This window comes from Sparassis crispa (genome assembly GCF_003851025.1).
Source record: "Sparassis crispa DNA, contig_000011F, whole genome shotgun sequence".
NCBI classification, from domain to species: domain Eukaryota; kingdom Fungi; phylum Basidiomycota; class Agaricomycetes; order Polyporales; family Sparassidaceae; genus Sparassis; species Sparassis crispa.
The window spans coordinates 439,864-455,958 of record NW_020939757.1 but is presented as its reverse complement, the minus strand read 5'-3'; the positions used below and the strand labels follow the sequence as shown (position 1 = coordinate 455,958).

General features: G+C 51.0%; 5 protein-coding genes across 5 annotated transcripts; 1 reads left to right on the top strand and 4 right to left on the bottom strand.

Moving 5' to 3' along the window:
- Positions 1-13: 13 nt before the first annotated feature.
- SCP_1101440 (hypothetical protein) lies at positions 14-2,182 on the bottom strand (the record flags this gene model as incomplete). Its single annotated transcript, XM_027762580.1, has 2 exons — positions 14-1,111; positions 1,166-2,182. 2 exons carry the CDS (start codon positions 2,180-2,182, stop codon positions 14-16), a joined length of 2,115 nt encoding a protein of 704 aa, XP_027618381.1.
- A 3,248-nt stretch (positions 2,183-5,430) lies between these two features.
- SCP_1101430 (hypothetical protein) lies at positions 5,431-6,027 on the bottom strand (the record flags this gene model as incomplete). The annotated part of the gene is made up of 5 exons (XM_027762579.1): positions 5,431-5,484; positions 5,537-5,689; positions 5,732-5,781; positions 5,834-5,913; positions 5,984-6,027. 5 exons carry the CDS (start codon positions 6,025-6,027, stop codon positions 5,431-5,433), a joined length of 381 nt encoding a protein of 126 aa, XP_027618380.1.
- Positions 6,028-8,433: 2,406 nt separating this feature from the next.
- SCP_1101420 (hypothetical protein) lies at positions 8,434-10,964 on the top strand (the record flags this gene model as incomplete). The annotated part of the gene is made up of 10 exons (XM_027762578.1): positions 8,434-8,604; positions 8,689-8,745; positions 8,809-8,979; positions 9,270-9,382; positions 9,433-9,458; positions 9,518-10,124; positions 10,190-10,509; positions 10,567-10,585; positions 10,643-10,728; positions 10,795-10,964. The coding sequence occupies 10 exons, from the start codon at positions 8,434-8,436 to the stop codon at positions 10,962-10,964; spliced, it is 1,740 nt and encodes a 579-aa protein (XP_027618379.1).
- Positions 10,965-11,147: 183 nt separating this feature from the next.
- SCP_1101410 (predicted protein) lies at positions 11,148-13,053 on the bottom strand (the record flags this gene model as incomplete). Its single annotated transcript, XM_027762577.1, has 6 exons — positions 11,148-11,866; positions 11,914-12,471; positions 12,530-12,626; positions 12,680-12,769; positions 12,945-12,967; positions 13,032-13,053. 6 exons carry the CDS (start codon positions 13,051-13,053, stop codon positions 11,148-11,150), a joined length of 1,509 nt encoding a protein of 502 aa, XP_027618378.1.
- Positions 13,054-14,396: 1,343 nt separating this feature from the next.
- SCP_1101400 (hypothetical protein) lies at positions 14,397-14,603 on the bottom strand (the record flags this gene model as incomplete). Its single annotated transcript, XM_027762576.1, has 1 exon — positions 14,397-14,603. One exon carries the CDS (start codon positions 14,601-14,603, stop codon positions 14,397-14,399), a length of 207 nt encoding a protein of 68 aa, XP_027618377.1.
- Positions 14,604-16,095: the final 1,492 nt, after the last annotated feature.

Genomic DNA, 16,095 nt, shown 5'->3' with positions numbered 1-16,095 from the left:
AGAAATTAGATCATCAGTCAATCACATCTTCTGCAAACAAGTCCCACTCCTCCCCAGGCAACGCATACTGGTCCTCAAAGAGCTGGTCCTCCTCGTCCTCCTCGGACTCTTCCACATACAACGATGATCCAAAGTCAAGCTCTGGTGAATTTTCTACGCGCGGCCGCGAGGGAGCAAGATCGAACTCGGGCGAATTCTCCTTCTGTATCTTCTTCGCCTGGCTAATGCGGCTCCGCGTGATCGACGACTCGGTCTTCCGTACTCTATGTTCCTCCTCCTTCTCATGCTGTTGCTCGCGCTCGAGCTGCTTCTGATTCTCTTCCTCTGCCTCTGCCTCCAGGTCTCCCTGATCATCGTCCTTCAACTGATCCTCCTCTTCCTCCGAGCTCGAGCTCATATAGCTCAGCCCGTTCCTCGTCAGCCGTCTGAGCCTGCGTGTCGCGCGCTCGACACGGCGACGGTGCAGCGGATGAGTCGGGTACGGCGTGAACGTAGGGAGCGCAAGCGTGATGGGCGTGGGGTGCGGGAATGGCGAGGACGCGGTAGACACCGACGAGCGTGAGGATAGTTCGTGGATCGAGGGGTACGATGCTCGGTGCGGGAATATGGAAGACCGGAACGACGGGCCTGCCACGGCACCTGAGTCAGACGGGCCTTCCTGGGGCGAGGTCGGGGGCGGCGACGAGGGTGGGAGCGTATCCTCCCGCCCGACGCTGCGGAAGTACGGAGTCAGGGGGCGCCTAATACGCTTGGCTGCTACAGGAGTCACCAGAACTTTGTTGGGCTTCGTGGGTGTTGACGGAGGCGAGGGTATGATCGGATGGGCCGGCTGTGGTTTCTCGCGCTCTGCCTCGCGCGCGAGGAAGTGCACGAAGGTATCGCGCCTGTTGAAGCGGCGCAGGCGCGCCTCATCCGTGTGCACTTCCCAATCCTCTTCGTCCTCGGGGTCGTACTGCGGCAGGGTCGTAGGCGCCGCGACGTGGGAGATGCGGACAGCCCCGAGGGAGCTACCACGCGTGCGGAAGACGAAAGGTCTGTTGCTAACGCCTTTTCTTATTGGCAGACGTTGCGTATTCATTGTGATATGCACAGAGACGCCCGGGACGTGATGCTGAGAGCGAGTCAGCACCAACGGTCACGTTTAAAAAGAAATGTGGTGGCGTACATAGATTATCCCGCGTCGGGCGTCGGGTCCTGTGCGCCAGACGTGTCCAATAGTATAGTCGTCTTCCGCCTCCCACATCCACCCATCATCCTCCTCTTCTTCCTCTTCAACTTTAGTTTTATTGTTATTCTCCTTGCCATTCTCTGATTTCTTCTTACCTTTATCGACTTCCTTCCCCTTCCCCTTCTTCCTGTTCTTATCTGCAACACGTCCTACATCCACAGGAGTCTCGCCTCCACCAAAGATATCCTCTTCGTCTCCCGACCCCGCGCATTCTTCCTGTAACTCTGCAAACAGCTGGCGCTCGCGCAAAGCAGACAGGCGGGCGTACAAAACTCCGCTGCCTTCTCCCTGCCTGATCAAGCCGCGCTTGTAGCCACCGCAGTAAGGGGCGATACCTTGCAGGACATCAAACGAGTGGCCCTGCCAGACAGGCTGGGCGGCCTTCTTGCCCTTCCCGCTCTGCCTGGGACCACCCACCAACACCGGCGGAGCGAGGGCCAAATGCACAGGCGGCCGGTGCTTGCGCTCACTGCGGCGGTGTGGAATCGCGATCCTGCCGGGGACGGGCGCCTTCATGCGCGCGTCGGATGCAAACAGGAAAAGAATGAGCTTGTGCAGGATGCGGAAGCTGTAGTTCGTGGGCACCTGCACGATGCGGAACACGTCGTCGGCATCCTCACCACGGCAGACGAGCTGGAAACGGAGGGCGAGGTGCTTCCCGAAGGGCAGAGGACAGGGCAGAGAGAGGGCCTGAAGCGCACCGAATGGGTTCGACGGCGAGTCTGAGGGAGGAGAAAACTTGGAGTACTTATGGGCGTGCGAGTGGGACGATGGCGTCTGGAAGGTGTATGTGGTGTATGGAGTAGACGCAGGAACTAATGGGAAGGGTGAGGTGTTCATGATGAGCCTCGCATGGGATGGAGAAGAATGGATGCTTGGGTCAAAACGAGCACGCTTGCGCGGTGTCGCGGCCACAACGCCGTCGTCGGCCACAGCACGGACGCGCTTCAACATAGCGCAGAATATAACGCTGCGTTTAAAAGCAGTCAGCAACCATAAAATTTGCTGAGAGATACGCTGCAACGCACTTCTTCTGATGGTCAGTCAACCGCTTCGAACCTATTCAAGAGACGAGCCGTAGTTACCCTCGGCAAGGAGGCTGCTAAATTCTTCACTGTTTCGCGAGTAAGAAGGTAGGATGGCTCCGAGAACGGCTCTCTAGAGAAAGATCTCACGATTCAAGTGAAGGCTAGCAAGGTCCTCGTTGCGACGATGAGAGCTGAGGAAGAAGGTGAACCGGCGGAAGCCGAGTGTTGGCCCGGGTTTATAGGCGCGTGACCGCGTTCAGTCATTCAACACGATCACGTGACCGTGTACATCTGAAGAAGAGTCAGGAAACCGGAAACACGATGTACTACATGCTACAAAGCTTCTTCTAGAATAAATAAAATTGAGCCAGCCATAGTACGAAATTTTAGAGGAAGTAACGATATACGTACATGACCTGCATATATACATGGCATACAAAGTAGTAGTATTCTAACCAAACGGACATGGATGAAAAGTGTAGCAAGAAGGATGTGTTTACGGAAGGCGATATAGCAACTTGGTATCCGACCTTTCGCGCCGCTGTGAATAGAGAAGAAGCCACCATTCCTCGCCAATATCACAATGTCTTCTTTTTTATACTGGTCTTGCGGAAGCATACCGAGTGGGGAGAGCCCTGGCAAATATCTATGCTGTGCTCGTGCCGGCAAGAACCAAGTCAGTGATATGTCTGTACAAGACCTGCGACGTGCAATGCAATCACAGTCCTATATCAATTTTCTGGTGCGCTACTGCAGTAGTAGGGTTCAAACCTTTAATTCTGACTCTCGACGGCCAGATAGAGGACTCCCAAGCATGGCCACACTGTTATCACATTCAATTTACTAATTACTGTGCCAATCATTGTTCTTTCTCAGCATAGTCATCTCCAGGTAATCACCATACATTGCTACACAGGTAAGTGGGATTCAATGTACACAGCCAACCCTGGGGTGTGTTCGCCCTAACTAAGATTGAAAGTCGCCTTCAGGAATGGTGATTTTTTTGCCCAGTCTCTCAAGTTTTCATCAATTTCCTCCTAATTCATGTCTTCCGCAGCCTGCTGACCATGTATTTGAATGCCATGATTGGTGGTGTGATGGTTGTCAATCATTACAACATGAATTTCCTGAAAACAGCTGGAAGTGGCCTGCAAGAGTACTAGAGGCAACCAATCTGGCTGCCCACTGCAACAATACAGGCACAAAGATGCAACCCTGGTGTTCTGCATAAGGAGATCTGCAGGAACACCCACCACAGAAGCTCTCACGAAAGGAACTGCAAAGAACTCATATTAGTCAGTCTCAGTGTCAAGAATCATGCACAATGAGTCGGCCTCAGAGTTAGGTGCAATACTAAGTGTTCCAGCCATGCCCCTGGGCAGTGAAGAAGTTTTTGGAGGATGTCAAGGTTGCTTGGAGTATGCATTGATGACCAACTAAGATCACGAAGCTGTAAGTTGAACGCAGACAACAAGAGTAAGGGACAACTTGAATAGAGTTAGCTGAAGAGAGCTTTCAAATCACAATGTCCTCCAGCTATGTTGAGTTCTCCAATGTCATCGAAGAAGTTTCCGCGTAATGAGATGGTTGCACGAAATTCATCACCTCTACTGAGGAAAGACTGATTGAGGTGAGCTGAGGAGACCGAAGAATGCTTAGCATCTCCGGGCTGGTGTTAATTAAAGACACTGCATCCAAGCGTTTAGATTGCATGGATGCAGAAATTGTGACGATACTCTTCTTCATCTCTTGTAGCCCTGCTGAAGTCCAAGACATGACTTTTAACATCAGATATTCAACATTTGGGAGTTTTGCCAACAATTGACCATAAGGGAGCTCTACGTCGAGCCAAAACCTTCTGACGATTTGAAGTTCTCGGACATCATAGCCGATGTTGACCGATGATGATGATGGTGTGCAAACCAGTCTTTCACGCAGCTGATAGCGCGATTGACTATTTAAGTCTGCACTGTAGAATAGATCCAATCGGGCCGATGGCTGCCATGCATGACACGTTGCATTGCACACGGCGAGAGTGTACCAGCTATACCAGAGGAAGTCGATAATTTGGTCATACATTTCAGGTGGAAAGATGTCGATCCGCAAGCTTCGCTCGGTCATACTTGAGTCGCTGGCATCAAAAAATCCCGAATAACACCGTCATCTGCCATCAGCAAAAGTGCACTTTTGTTACCATTGGTTATATAGCATTATAATCTACAAAATCCATTACAATGATCAAAATTATTGAGCAGAGTTGTAATGGATAGTAACTTCTCTATGGTGGTTCCGAACTTTTCTCAATGTCTTAAATTATTTGGTAATCCATTCGCAATCAACATAATCTATTCCGAATGCACGGAATTCTTGGGACTTATTATAATGGATTCCGAGCTTTATAAGGCATTGTGATACTCTTGTAAGCAGTACCAATGGAGGACTTACAACAGCTGTATAAACAGACTTGCTCCTTGCAGGCAGGGCGAGAAATGCAGTAATCATAGTACAATATTACATACGACAGGTGTGATTATCAATACAGAGCCCATGAAGCCCACATGAGCCCATGGAGATAACAACATGACACCGAACAGAGCAGGAGCACAGCACAAAAGCCGAAGAGAGCACGAGAGCTGAACATCACAAGCTGGGACAAGAAGAGCAAGACAACCACGGGAAAGTGAGCATGGAGTCCGAGAGAACGCAGGAAAGATACGAGTGAGTGAGAGGCAGTGAGAAGGCACCTTTAGCGAGTGACAGTGAACCACAACCAGAGAGACAGCGAGAGGGGAGAAATATGAGGTTGGCAGTCTGCACAGAAGGCTGTAAGATGTCACAGGACACGATGCATACATCAAGGTACTTACTGTCTATAGTGATGTTGAAACGGAGGCGGACAGTAGTATGTGGCACCGAGTTCTCTTGCCAGACCGTTGCGACCATTCCCGGTTGGCAGTTTGTGTGATCATTCTCATCGGCCTCGGTTCATGGGATTTGACTATAACACAATAATTCAGTATGGTGGCGCAGGCATGAACACGTACTCATTCCACCACTGAACAGCAGAATCCGGCTATGTGCGTGCATTCCCCAGTTCGTTGAATAGACCGACAAAGTTCTGGAAAAACTCTGCGGTGCCAAAACTCGCCATCACACTCCGATGCATCCGAGAGTTCAGCCACGGCGCACGCTCTGGAAATTTGCGGAGGCACTCACAGGCTCACATATCTAGAGTATCACCGCACGTGCAACGCCAACGCGATCGAGCACCTAAACGCACGGCTTGATGCCACTGTGGAGGAGAGGGCGAAGAGGACAAGTGCGATGCATGCAGGCTCAACTGGGCAACAAGGTGGGTGTGCATTGCTGTAGACGACACTTCAGGATGAATGAACAGACGAGGTTGCGTAACGTCACCTTCCCCGAGCAATAGCTATGATGTCATTTCGGAACATCACAAGTAACAAGAACTCACCGCCACGAGGAACGGGCTTTGTATCTCCGGTATCCACACAAAGGGCCTGTCTATAATAAAGGAATCCATCAGCTACATTATCATGCAGACAATGATACATACTCATGATATCCCCCACAGTTTCTGGGGATCGCACGCCTCCTCGCTGTGTATTGATGGTGCCTAAACTCGGTATATGCGCCCTGTATGGACACAAAGCATGAAGTCAAGGCAGTTAAGGGAGGCTGTACATCGGAGATACTTAGCACCTACCATACTCGGATAGGCATGCGAGGAGCAGAAGAGCAAGAGTGCATCACTTCGGAAGCAAAGCTCATAGAAAGTCTCCTGGAGAAGGGTCTTTTGGAGAGCAGCAGAAGGACAGGAAAAGTCGGTCATAGGCGGGAGGGGAGCAGCATTGGCGGGAACCAATTCTACGGAGTTCTTGATATCTTGAAGTCGTCAGTAAAGCGAGAGGATACAAGGAGAAGGAATGAGGGAGTATTTGACGCCAGAGGGGGCTCGCCGTCCATTATATACGTCAGGGTTAAGGTATGCAAGGAGAAACAAGCTACTACGTCATTGCTCTTACTTCCAAATCGGGAAGAGTTGCTATGGGCTTAGGGCTTTGGATTTTCACCACCAGAGTATGGTAGCTGTAGGTAATTAGCTAGGTAGGTAGATTACCGGCAATATTGAGAAATTTGACGTGGAGCACCGGATGCCTCAAGATCCTATCAATGTATTCCCAGCACATCTATACAGTGACGGAATGCAGAACTCGCAGCGAACGTAGAGATTTGAAGGTGGCCCGCAAAGGAAGCAATACTAATCTCGGAGGGCGCGGTGTGTCCAAACCGTTCAGTAGATCACTCTCTGGACTTTACGCTGTGCGTGTGCCAACCAGTCGATCAACTGTTTTTGGGTCTCCCTTCGTAGTTGCTCCTGTGATTTGACAAAAATTCGCTCAACATTACAAGCACTTTGTACTCCTATATCTACCTTACATAGCATTGCAGCACATTGCAATGCCATTGCAATGAATTGTCTATATTACTGAGCGTTGCAATACATTGGGAAGGATTACGGAGGTTGTAATACAATCCAAATATTCCAAGGGCTTGCAATGCCGTTCTAATCTCTTACTACGTACAGGCAAGTATTACAATCATCGGAATCTATTGTAACAATTGTGCACTTTTGATGATGGCATTACTTGCATGTATGTCGAGTAAGAGTCGGGGGCACCGACCAATACACTCAGATGAGCGGTGAAGTTTAGCGACCTCCAATATCAATCCTCATGCCTGGAACTCGCAACTCCAAAATTGACAATCCTCGGCAAAGACAGCGAACAAAGTCAACTAAAAGATTCGAGAGGGTTAGTGGTCAGCGCAAACATCGGGGAATTCGCCTGAATCTTGTTTGAGCTTGCAGCGCTGACAAGTGTGACCAAGTGTGACACGAGTTTGTAACCGCGTGTAAGAGCTTACAATCGACGCGTCGTGCTGATACACAGCTTGTGGGTCTTCGTCGCCCTGGTACAGAGCATGTGCACCGGCCATCGCTGTTCCGTTTCGATCTCCGGAGCTACTCTGTATCCTATACATCTTGTAACACCTTCCCGACCGCAGCCAAGCCTGATGTTCGGCTTGCAACATGTCAGACTCTCCTCAGCTTGACTCCTCTGGACAAGAGATAACCGATAACGCGACGCGCCGTGCCTTCCCCTTTGCCCTAGCTATCGTATGAGTTCCTACGGCTGGCCCTAAAGTGGGCATGTTGAACTTTCGGCGCGTGCATCTTTCTTTGTATTGTCTCTCTTCTGCTCTACCCACCACCTCTCGCATGAAGTGACGTGACTCCCGAGCTGTATCGTGCTCCGCAGACATGTTCGTCTGTGTCATTGTATGGGGAGATATTTGTGTGCCTACATTCCTGATCCTCAAGCTGAGAAGCTCCGTGGGTACTGCCCACGTTGTTGTGTGCAGGGGATGGATGGTGTCCACACCATTTGACCATTATATTCACACTCACACCTTATCCTACACAGATCTTCTGTGAATTTCAGTTGCGATACGTCATGGGCAGCTGTGGTTCCAGGATACCAAGGGTGCATGCACCAATATTTGATGGTCATTGGTAGTCTGGCCGCCCTCATTGCATGTTTGTCTGGATTGGGGTGATTCCATGCCACGTAGGCACGTATATTTGGGAGTTGGCTTTGGTTTGGTCCAATATATTTGTTGACTAGGTATCTCATGTCCGTGGTGAGCACTGGGGCTAGCAGTATAGCCGAGATTTCGTGCATAGAATGGGTGCTGTTGCATCTAACGGTGAAATGTAAGGTCTTACCAGAAACATAAGAGCTATCATCCTGCTTGAGTTGCACGAGAATTCCGGATGTTCATAATTCTTATTGTTCTTGGCAGAAGCTGCATAGTCTTATCTGCGGTTATACTCAGGGCTACAAGCCTTCTACACCTTCCATATATTTTACACCTTGTAATGACTTACAATTGCCGATAAGACCCGTACCAGAAAGATGCAAATTCCCCGATGAAGGAGGCTATGCGGCGAGAGGATACGGCACGTCTGCGGCACTGCCCCGATTCCACGAGGCCTTCCTTACTTGGACGCAAACCTTGTTTCCTTCAGACGCTTGTAACCGTGACTTTACTACACTTTATCCCATCTTTTTTTCTGGGTCAGCATCACGTCCAATGACTGTAAAGCTGGAGGACACATGTGTTCAGGAAGAAACAGAATCTGCTGGCACCAAGCTGGTATCCATATGGCTCTGGCTGAAACAAGAACTTGCTGAGCGCAGCCAGACAATTGGCGGGGTAGACAACATGTGGATACTTTTGACCGATGCTACTGAATTCAACCCGGTATGCATTATGTCGTAATGCGCACATTCCAACTACTCAAAACACCCTCCCCGTGCACTGACACTTGCGCTGCATTATCCGAAGGTTTGTGCCGGTACGTTCACCTATCGCGGAAAGCTTACATTTGAGATGGCCGAACATGTGAGCTGGTACACGTCTGGTATCGCAGATGTCGTACGACATTACATTTCGTCGTTGGAGTAGGCATCGAATATTCAAGCGAAGAAATTTCCAAGGTATAGACAAAGACTTACATCTCTCGGCCGCAGGCTGCATGGTGCACGTTTCGAGGATGACCCTGACTTCGATATGCGCAATCATGTCGAGGTCGTGACGCTATCTGAGCCTGCCGGGAAACGGGAGCTAGAGGATCTTGTACGTGTTCTCTCAATTGTCCAATGCGTGTTGCGTGTGTCTGCAGGACTCGCGATGCTCGAATAGCTTATTCGTATTGATGGGCATCTAGCATGATTCTTTCTCTCCCATTCTTGCAGTCGAAAGCACCAATCCCTCATCGTGCAAAGGTACGGAAGCGCTGAACGGACGAGTCAGCGTATAATCCAGAGTAGTACTGCTGTCGAAGACTGCAACTGTTATCCCTTTTGTCACTAATCTCAAAATTACCTTTATTTTCCATGTGTACACGTATCTGATATGTTATTCAGATGGGGGAATTCCTCGCCCGTGGTTGGGATCTCAAACGACCTTTATGGGATATGATCTTGGTCGAAAATTACCATGACGAAGACGGAGCTGAATCTGCCATGATTATAAGAGGGTGTGTACCACCACTTGGGCATGAGATAAGAGTTCATTCTATTTGTCCAGTCACCATACTCTCGCAGATGGTCAAGGTAATCTCATTTTTAAAAGCGTCTCGAGATGGCTCCTTGACAGTAGTATCATGCGGCAGGTTTTGTCATCAGCGAGCTCTACATGAGCTCCTACCACGATGAATTGGTAGAACTGATGACAAACGGCGCAAACCAGCTGCATGCAGCGCGTCGCGGGCACCTGCGTCCTTCCAAGCTACATCCTGCCTTGCGTTGCCTCGACCAGTTCACCAGCAACGTGGACGCTGCTCCCCTTCTCACGATCTTCCTAGCTGCCCTTTTCTGGCTCAGCTTTGCCGTATCTATGGCAGTCTCGCTATTTTGGAGCACCTACCAAACCGTGCACCAAGCCATCCTCTTCCTCCTCACCTGCTGGCGTGTCGACATGATCACTGGAGATCAACCTCGCCGTCGTACCCCCTTCCGAGAATACTCGACGTCCCGTGTGTTCAGCATCGACGACGTGAAGTTATGCCAACAAGCATTTTCGGGTCCACGACCTGGTAGTGCTGTCTCCGAAAGGGAGCGCGGCAAATCAAAACACGTCACGCTGAATGATGTCTTGTGTTCCGTCATGGCCGATGTCCTCGGCAAGGAGATCGCTGCAAAGCCCGTCCAGTCAGGGCGGTGGGGATGGGTGAAACGACAGCTGAAGAAAATTCTCCCGTCACCAGTTGGCATCATCATGTGCGTACGGTCTCTCCGACGAGTGGTTGTGCGCGACTAATCCGGCCTTTTTTTTCCTCCGCTAGACCCGTCAGCGTTCGGGAACCGGGGGACTGGTCCATGCGCAACCTAGCCACAGCTTCAATCACATACCTATATCCATTGCGCACGCTGTCTTCTGACATATCCACGAGGGAGCTCCACGCTCACATACACGAGTGCCACAACGAGCTCGCTCTGCTCAAGCACAGTTCTGCGCCCAAATTCTGGTATCATGTCCTCCAACTTACCGGCCAAGTGCCCTTTCCCGTGCGTATCTTCCTTCAGTCGAAGTCGGTCAAGGGTCTGCGGCGGGTGTGGAGACGGCTTGTGACGATTCCTGTCACTAGTATGTTTCTGGATACATGTTGGTCGCGTCTTACGTCTTTCCCTGCGTGAACGCGGCACTGACGTTCGAGCGCAGACGCTGCAGTGCTGACGAAGTACGCAAACACCACCGCTCTATTGGAGGTTACGTGCTGACCACGCGAAATCTGCAGCGTCCCCGGTCCAGCGAAGAATCGCGTCTCGATGGAAGGCATCGAGATGATCAGGTGGACGGCGCTTCCGCCCCAGGCGGGTAAAGGTGCGCCGCCGCCTTACTCTGTTTACGTACATCCTTATACCCACGTACTGCACTCTGCTATTCAAGGAACGTTGGGCATTGGCATCATCTCCTATGCTGGCGGCATTTGCATCTCCGTCGCGGCGGATGCTGTCCCTTCATCCCAAGGTGTCGCCAGGCGGATCTGTAAGAGTTTCGAGGAACGCTTCGAGCTCTACGTGGAACGCGCGCGGCAAGTAGTAGAACATCAAGACTGACCATGCGGATTTCGAGCTTCTTTCAGCAGTCCTTTAGATCAGCAACATTAACGATGCACAGCCGCTACACTAAGTTATTGATTCTTTCCGAGGTAGTCGTTACAACGTAGTTAGTAATCATACATCTCCAATATGATCCAACTCATTTCCCTCGACCATAATGCACACAGGCGCATGCGCATTTCACAGATATAATTCCATCAACGGCGTCGCGTTCGCCTCCCCCGCGAAAAGCCCGTTGAGGATGGCTGCGAGACGGATGCCCGCCATCGCGAGCAAACGCTCAATGACCCAGCGCTCTCGCACTTGGCCAGCATACTCGGGAGTGTCGAGCTCAATCATTCCAGGGTGCGGGCGTGGCTTCCCTCCCCACGCAATCGAATCGAAGTCGGGGTGCGTACTCAAGTCTATGTGGTCGTATCCGTCATCCCGCCGACCGACGGCACCGGTGACGGCACCTTTGGGAGACACGCGTTGCGCAACTGTCTCAAGCTCCTTCGGCCAGATAGGAATCTCACAATTCAGCTGGTGAATCGGCACCGCCCAGGCATACGGGCACAAAACACCATCATCCCAGCGCTCCTCGTCCGGTCTCTTCGGCCGTCTGCCTCCCAGGCCGAAAAACGCCTGCGCCTTCTCTAAGAAAGACTCTGGGGATGGGTCCTGCACAGCTGGACATGTCAACCATTCGGTGTAGGCACCAAAGCGGCCATCGTGGAGAGTCGGAGCACCGACGCCGAAGCCTTCGTGCATAATACGGCGCACGTAAGGGTCATAGATCGCACCGCGGAGGTTGCGCTCGACAGTGGATGCGCCGTAACCCCGCAACGGACGCGTGTAGTTCTGCGGGATTGTACGCAGAGCCGACGCGATGAGAAGCGTGTCCCAGACGGAGTGCAAATCTGGCCCAAATCAGAGAAAGATCATTGGCGCAAATGCGAATACTCACTCGTAAGCCGACCATCGAACAGGACCTTCGCGCCATTTCCACCTCGCTCCTTGCCTGTCAGGTGCAGGGGCATGTGCATGTCTCCGACCCAGTGCACGAGGAACTTCAGTGCCTCCTCTCCGTCTGCTCTGCCATAACTGCCATCACCGACGAACTGCTGCAGAATTGTTGAAGCATTGCGCATGGCGCCGAGGACATTATGATCCTGCCTCCCGATCCAGCCCTTCGGGCCCGGGAACGCGCAGGTCGCTCCTGGTGCGTCATCGTGAGCGCCGATGTAGTGTAGCGTTCCGGTACGAGAATACTCCGGCGTCCTGCGCACACGGTCCGCCCAAGACGCGGTTGAAGCCAAGTTACAAGAGGGTGCTGAGGTAGCCGGCACGGCATCGGGCTCTGGGGGATAGAGAATGTCACAAACAACCGGAAGGACGGACGGATGAAGATATATCTGGGCTATGGTCGCAACGATTTCGTGACCGGCGGCTCCCCAAGCATGGACAGCGGGTAGGCTGGTAAGGCCGACACCGACACTGAAAGCGAGTATACGCATGCTGGCTGCTATGGGACAATACTGAAGTGGGTTGACTCATTTGTGATGAAACTTAAGTATAAATACCTTCTGTCCTGACAGCCGAGATAGAATTCGAAGTGTGCTGAACGTTCACAACAAAAACAAAGGTTGCGATGCCGACAGCAGCCTCCAATTGTGAAGTCTGCAGCTCAACTTCAATGTCTCCACATAGTATAAAATACCTTGTAGGCGTACCGTCGCAGCACAGATGCCTATAGCGACACAACCGACAGCCTCAGTCGCGCGTGGTGCAGCGAGAGATGGCACGGAACTGTTTTCGGCGATCTGTCAGTCTAACCAACAGGTCCGCATTAGGAAGGCCCCATCCAGATACGGGCATATAAGATCGGCTGCGCAGAACCAGTGATTGGAACTTGGAAGGAAGAGTGGATTGGCTTCCTGATGACAAGCTTTTGCCACTATGAGTAGTAGGCGACTGAGGAGGATCGACGCGACACACAGCTTTAGGGAAGGGTCCAATGCCTGTTTTCTGAGTGAATAGTACTTGTCGAGAAGTTGACCGCCAGGTCTTCCAGGAGTGACTCACCGCTTCGAGTTCGAACAGGCATGACGGAATGTACAGCAGTCTTATTTATATTGTGTGGCAGCGAATCAGAATGTATCCAGTGTGGTGCTACACTAACCCTACCAACTATAGCCTCCCACCAGACCGAACCATACTCATGCGAGTTCGCTGATGACTTTCGTACGTTTCATAGGAGAGTGGTATCATGCTGGTACATCTGCACAGTACTGTAGACACGAAGTCACGAACAGATGAGTTGCCATTATTTAATTTTGGCAGGAAATTAATTTTAAAAAAAAGACGGAGTATTGGGGATAGTATTAAAAACATAGCGGATAGGGTGTGCATAGTACAATGGTGACTCTAGTCGGAGGATAGTATGCGCTGCAGAATCATGAGGATGTATAGTCAATGACAGCTGAAGATCTTCGGCGGCACAGACATTACCTAGTGCGTGATTCTACCGGAGCCGAAGATGGGTGCGGGCTATGTGCCCAGCAAGGGCTTTTTGACTCGGCCATGTCCTGTAGCATTTCTCCGTTCCCTCTACCCATTTACAAATATACCCACTTGGGTCATTTGAGTGATGAGCCTCTAGGTGTTGTTCAATCTCCGCAGTGCTTATTACATTGATTAGGGTCTGGCACCCGCCCTCCCAAGCACAAGGCCTTGACATAATGCTGAGGAAAGTAAAGTGTTCGGGCACAAACGACGGTCATGAGCCAATTTGGATATTGGTTGATTATACTCACTGAGTAATTGGCAAGATCGGTGCGTCTTCAGGAAAAATTTGCGATGCAAGTTGGTCGGACTGCATTGCCGAACAGCCTCAGAGCTTATATGCCCCTGCGTGCCGCTACAACTGGAAGGTATCTGGCGAGTCATAGCACTCACTGTCCAGAACTGTCCAGATATCCAAAGAGGCAGATATCGAAGCCAGGAGTGACATTCCATACATCCGCATAACCTGGTATGTCGATTCCGTGAAAATAACGTATCTGGCCACGCTGTGATGAGCTTACAGTCGTCATCTCCACTCGAGAGGGCGTTTACACGCCCCAAAAGGGCATGGCCGCTTGCTGGCGCGGAGTCTAACTTCATTCAAGTTGCTACCTGCATAAGTAGTCACGGTAGTTTTCAGTCTATACATGCACTTAGCTTGCATCCGTGTAACTGTCGTCGACTAGCCAACGACGTTGGCTCATGTTTCTCGCCCGGTGCAGGGGCGCGACCCACGGAATACAGATTAGTACTTGTTAGGTGGAAGAATCCGGTCTCCTGCTAACCATGTGACAAAATAGGCATGGCAAATTTCATAGCGGCTCATTCGTGTCAGGTTTTCTGCGCGCCCTTGAGATCGCTTCGGCGCATGGCAGGAACTCGTGCTCATGACAATGGCCCCATATCCTCGACGCAGTCGCCGCTATGTTGGATATCCTGAGGCGCAGAAGGACTAATGCTGGCAACCTTGAACGGAGGCGTCGCGGCAAAATTACGGTTACGATCGGCGACACAGTCGGATGTCCCGACATGAGGAATGGCGCAAGGGTGTCGGCACGCTTCAGCCTCCAGAATCACAAGAACGTGGTTCATAGTGGATTGAAGCGTGATAGATATCAAGCAAGAATCGTTGTCGAAGATATCTCGAAGCGTGCGACTCTTGTGACCACCTTGTGATTATCGTCACGGCGGAAGTGTGACCGTTGTGGGTCCATTTCGGTCACGCCGCACGCGTAAACTTTTGTCTCCGCTCCTTTGCTGTAGCTACTTGTAACCTCCCAAAGTGCTCTCTCTCTCCACGTAGGGTGGCTTCCCAGTAATTATTTATGTAAGAACAGGAAGCCGAACATTAGCCGATTTCAAGCAACGCTGTGAGTACCTAACATCCAGTATTGTTCGAAATGTCTCATGCGGCGGAGTGCAGCATATAGGAGACCGGTGTCATTTTGTTCAATTTATATGACGCGTTAACGCTTGACACAATACACAGAAGCCTTCTCCGTGGAATAAATCTTGGGTCGAGTATCTTCATCGCCTTCATCCAACAAACATCCTGGCGCTGGCGGTTCTCAAACACTTTCTTCCTGCTGCTGTATATCTCAACAGGATATTCAATGCTCTTTCATATAGTCAGATTAAGATCTACTACGTGGGTACGGAGCGCCTGACTTTGCTAGATTGATGCTACTTCCGAGATTATGAGGCCGCACTTGTACCTCGAGAGGCTGAAGTTATCGTTGTGCGACCTGGAATCCACAGCAATAGGCGATATCACACATGAAAACCCCGAGGTGGGCGCCTCGGTCGTTCTTGCTGCTGGCTTTTTGTGCGCGTGGTCTTTGACGCGCTTAGCCTTTGGTGCGCTCACACATGCCGTGATTCTTGTTTTTTTCCGAGCAGATCGGTTGCCACACCCTGTGAAGACGACTTCGATTCTGAACTCAAAATTCGAGACCGGGGTATCCTTATTGTTTGGACACGGAGATACCCCACGTTGTCCGTCCGAATTTGACACTCGCGGAAAATCTTCTGCGCTCATCGAGCCTCTATGTTGGTCCTCGCCTGCCCACCTCGTCGAGATGCTCTCCCTTTTGTTTGTCGCGTGTCTGTGCAAGATCTCCCCTGCTGGTTCTGGACCTGCGAATCTAATCACATCTGACAGCATCTGTTCAGCACCCACGATCTCGCAGGATCAGCACTTACCGACGATTTGGTACTTTGATTTGCACGGTTTCTCTACAGATGCATCTGAAGATTAATGAGAAATACTGACATGTGAAGCGCTTGGTACGACTTTGTGGAAGATAGAGTTTGAGAGGCGGGTATGCCAAATTAGGCAGGTGTCTACGGATGTGTGACGAACTTGAAGCCCCCCCGCCTTCCATGGAGGACGACTTTGTCCGCAATAACGACTGCCGTTCAGAATTCGCGAGCCTCGAGTGGACTCATTTTTCGTTATTTCTGACTAGTGCGAAGCTGAACTATATCGGGCAATGCCGCACGAATGTCCCGACCTCCTGAAGTGCATCCGCCCTAGGCATCGCTTGTTGGTGAGTCATTCTCGTGTATCCGAAACACCTTATAT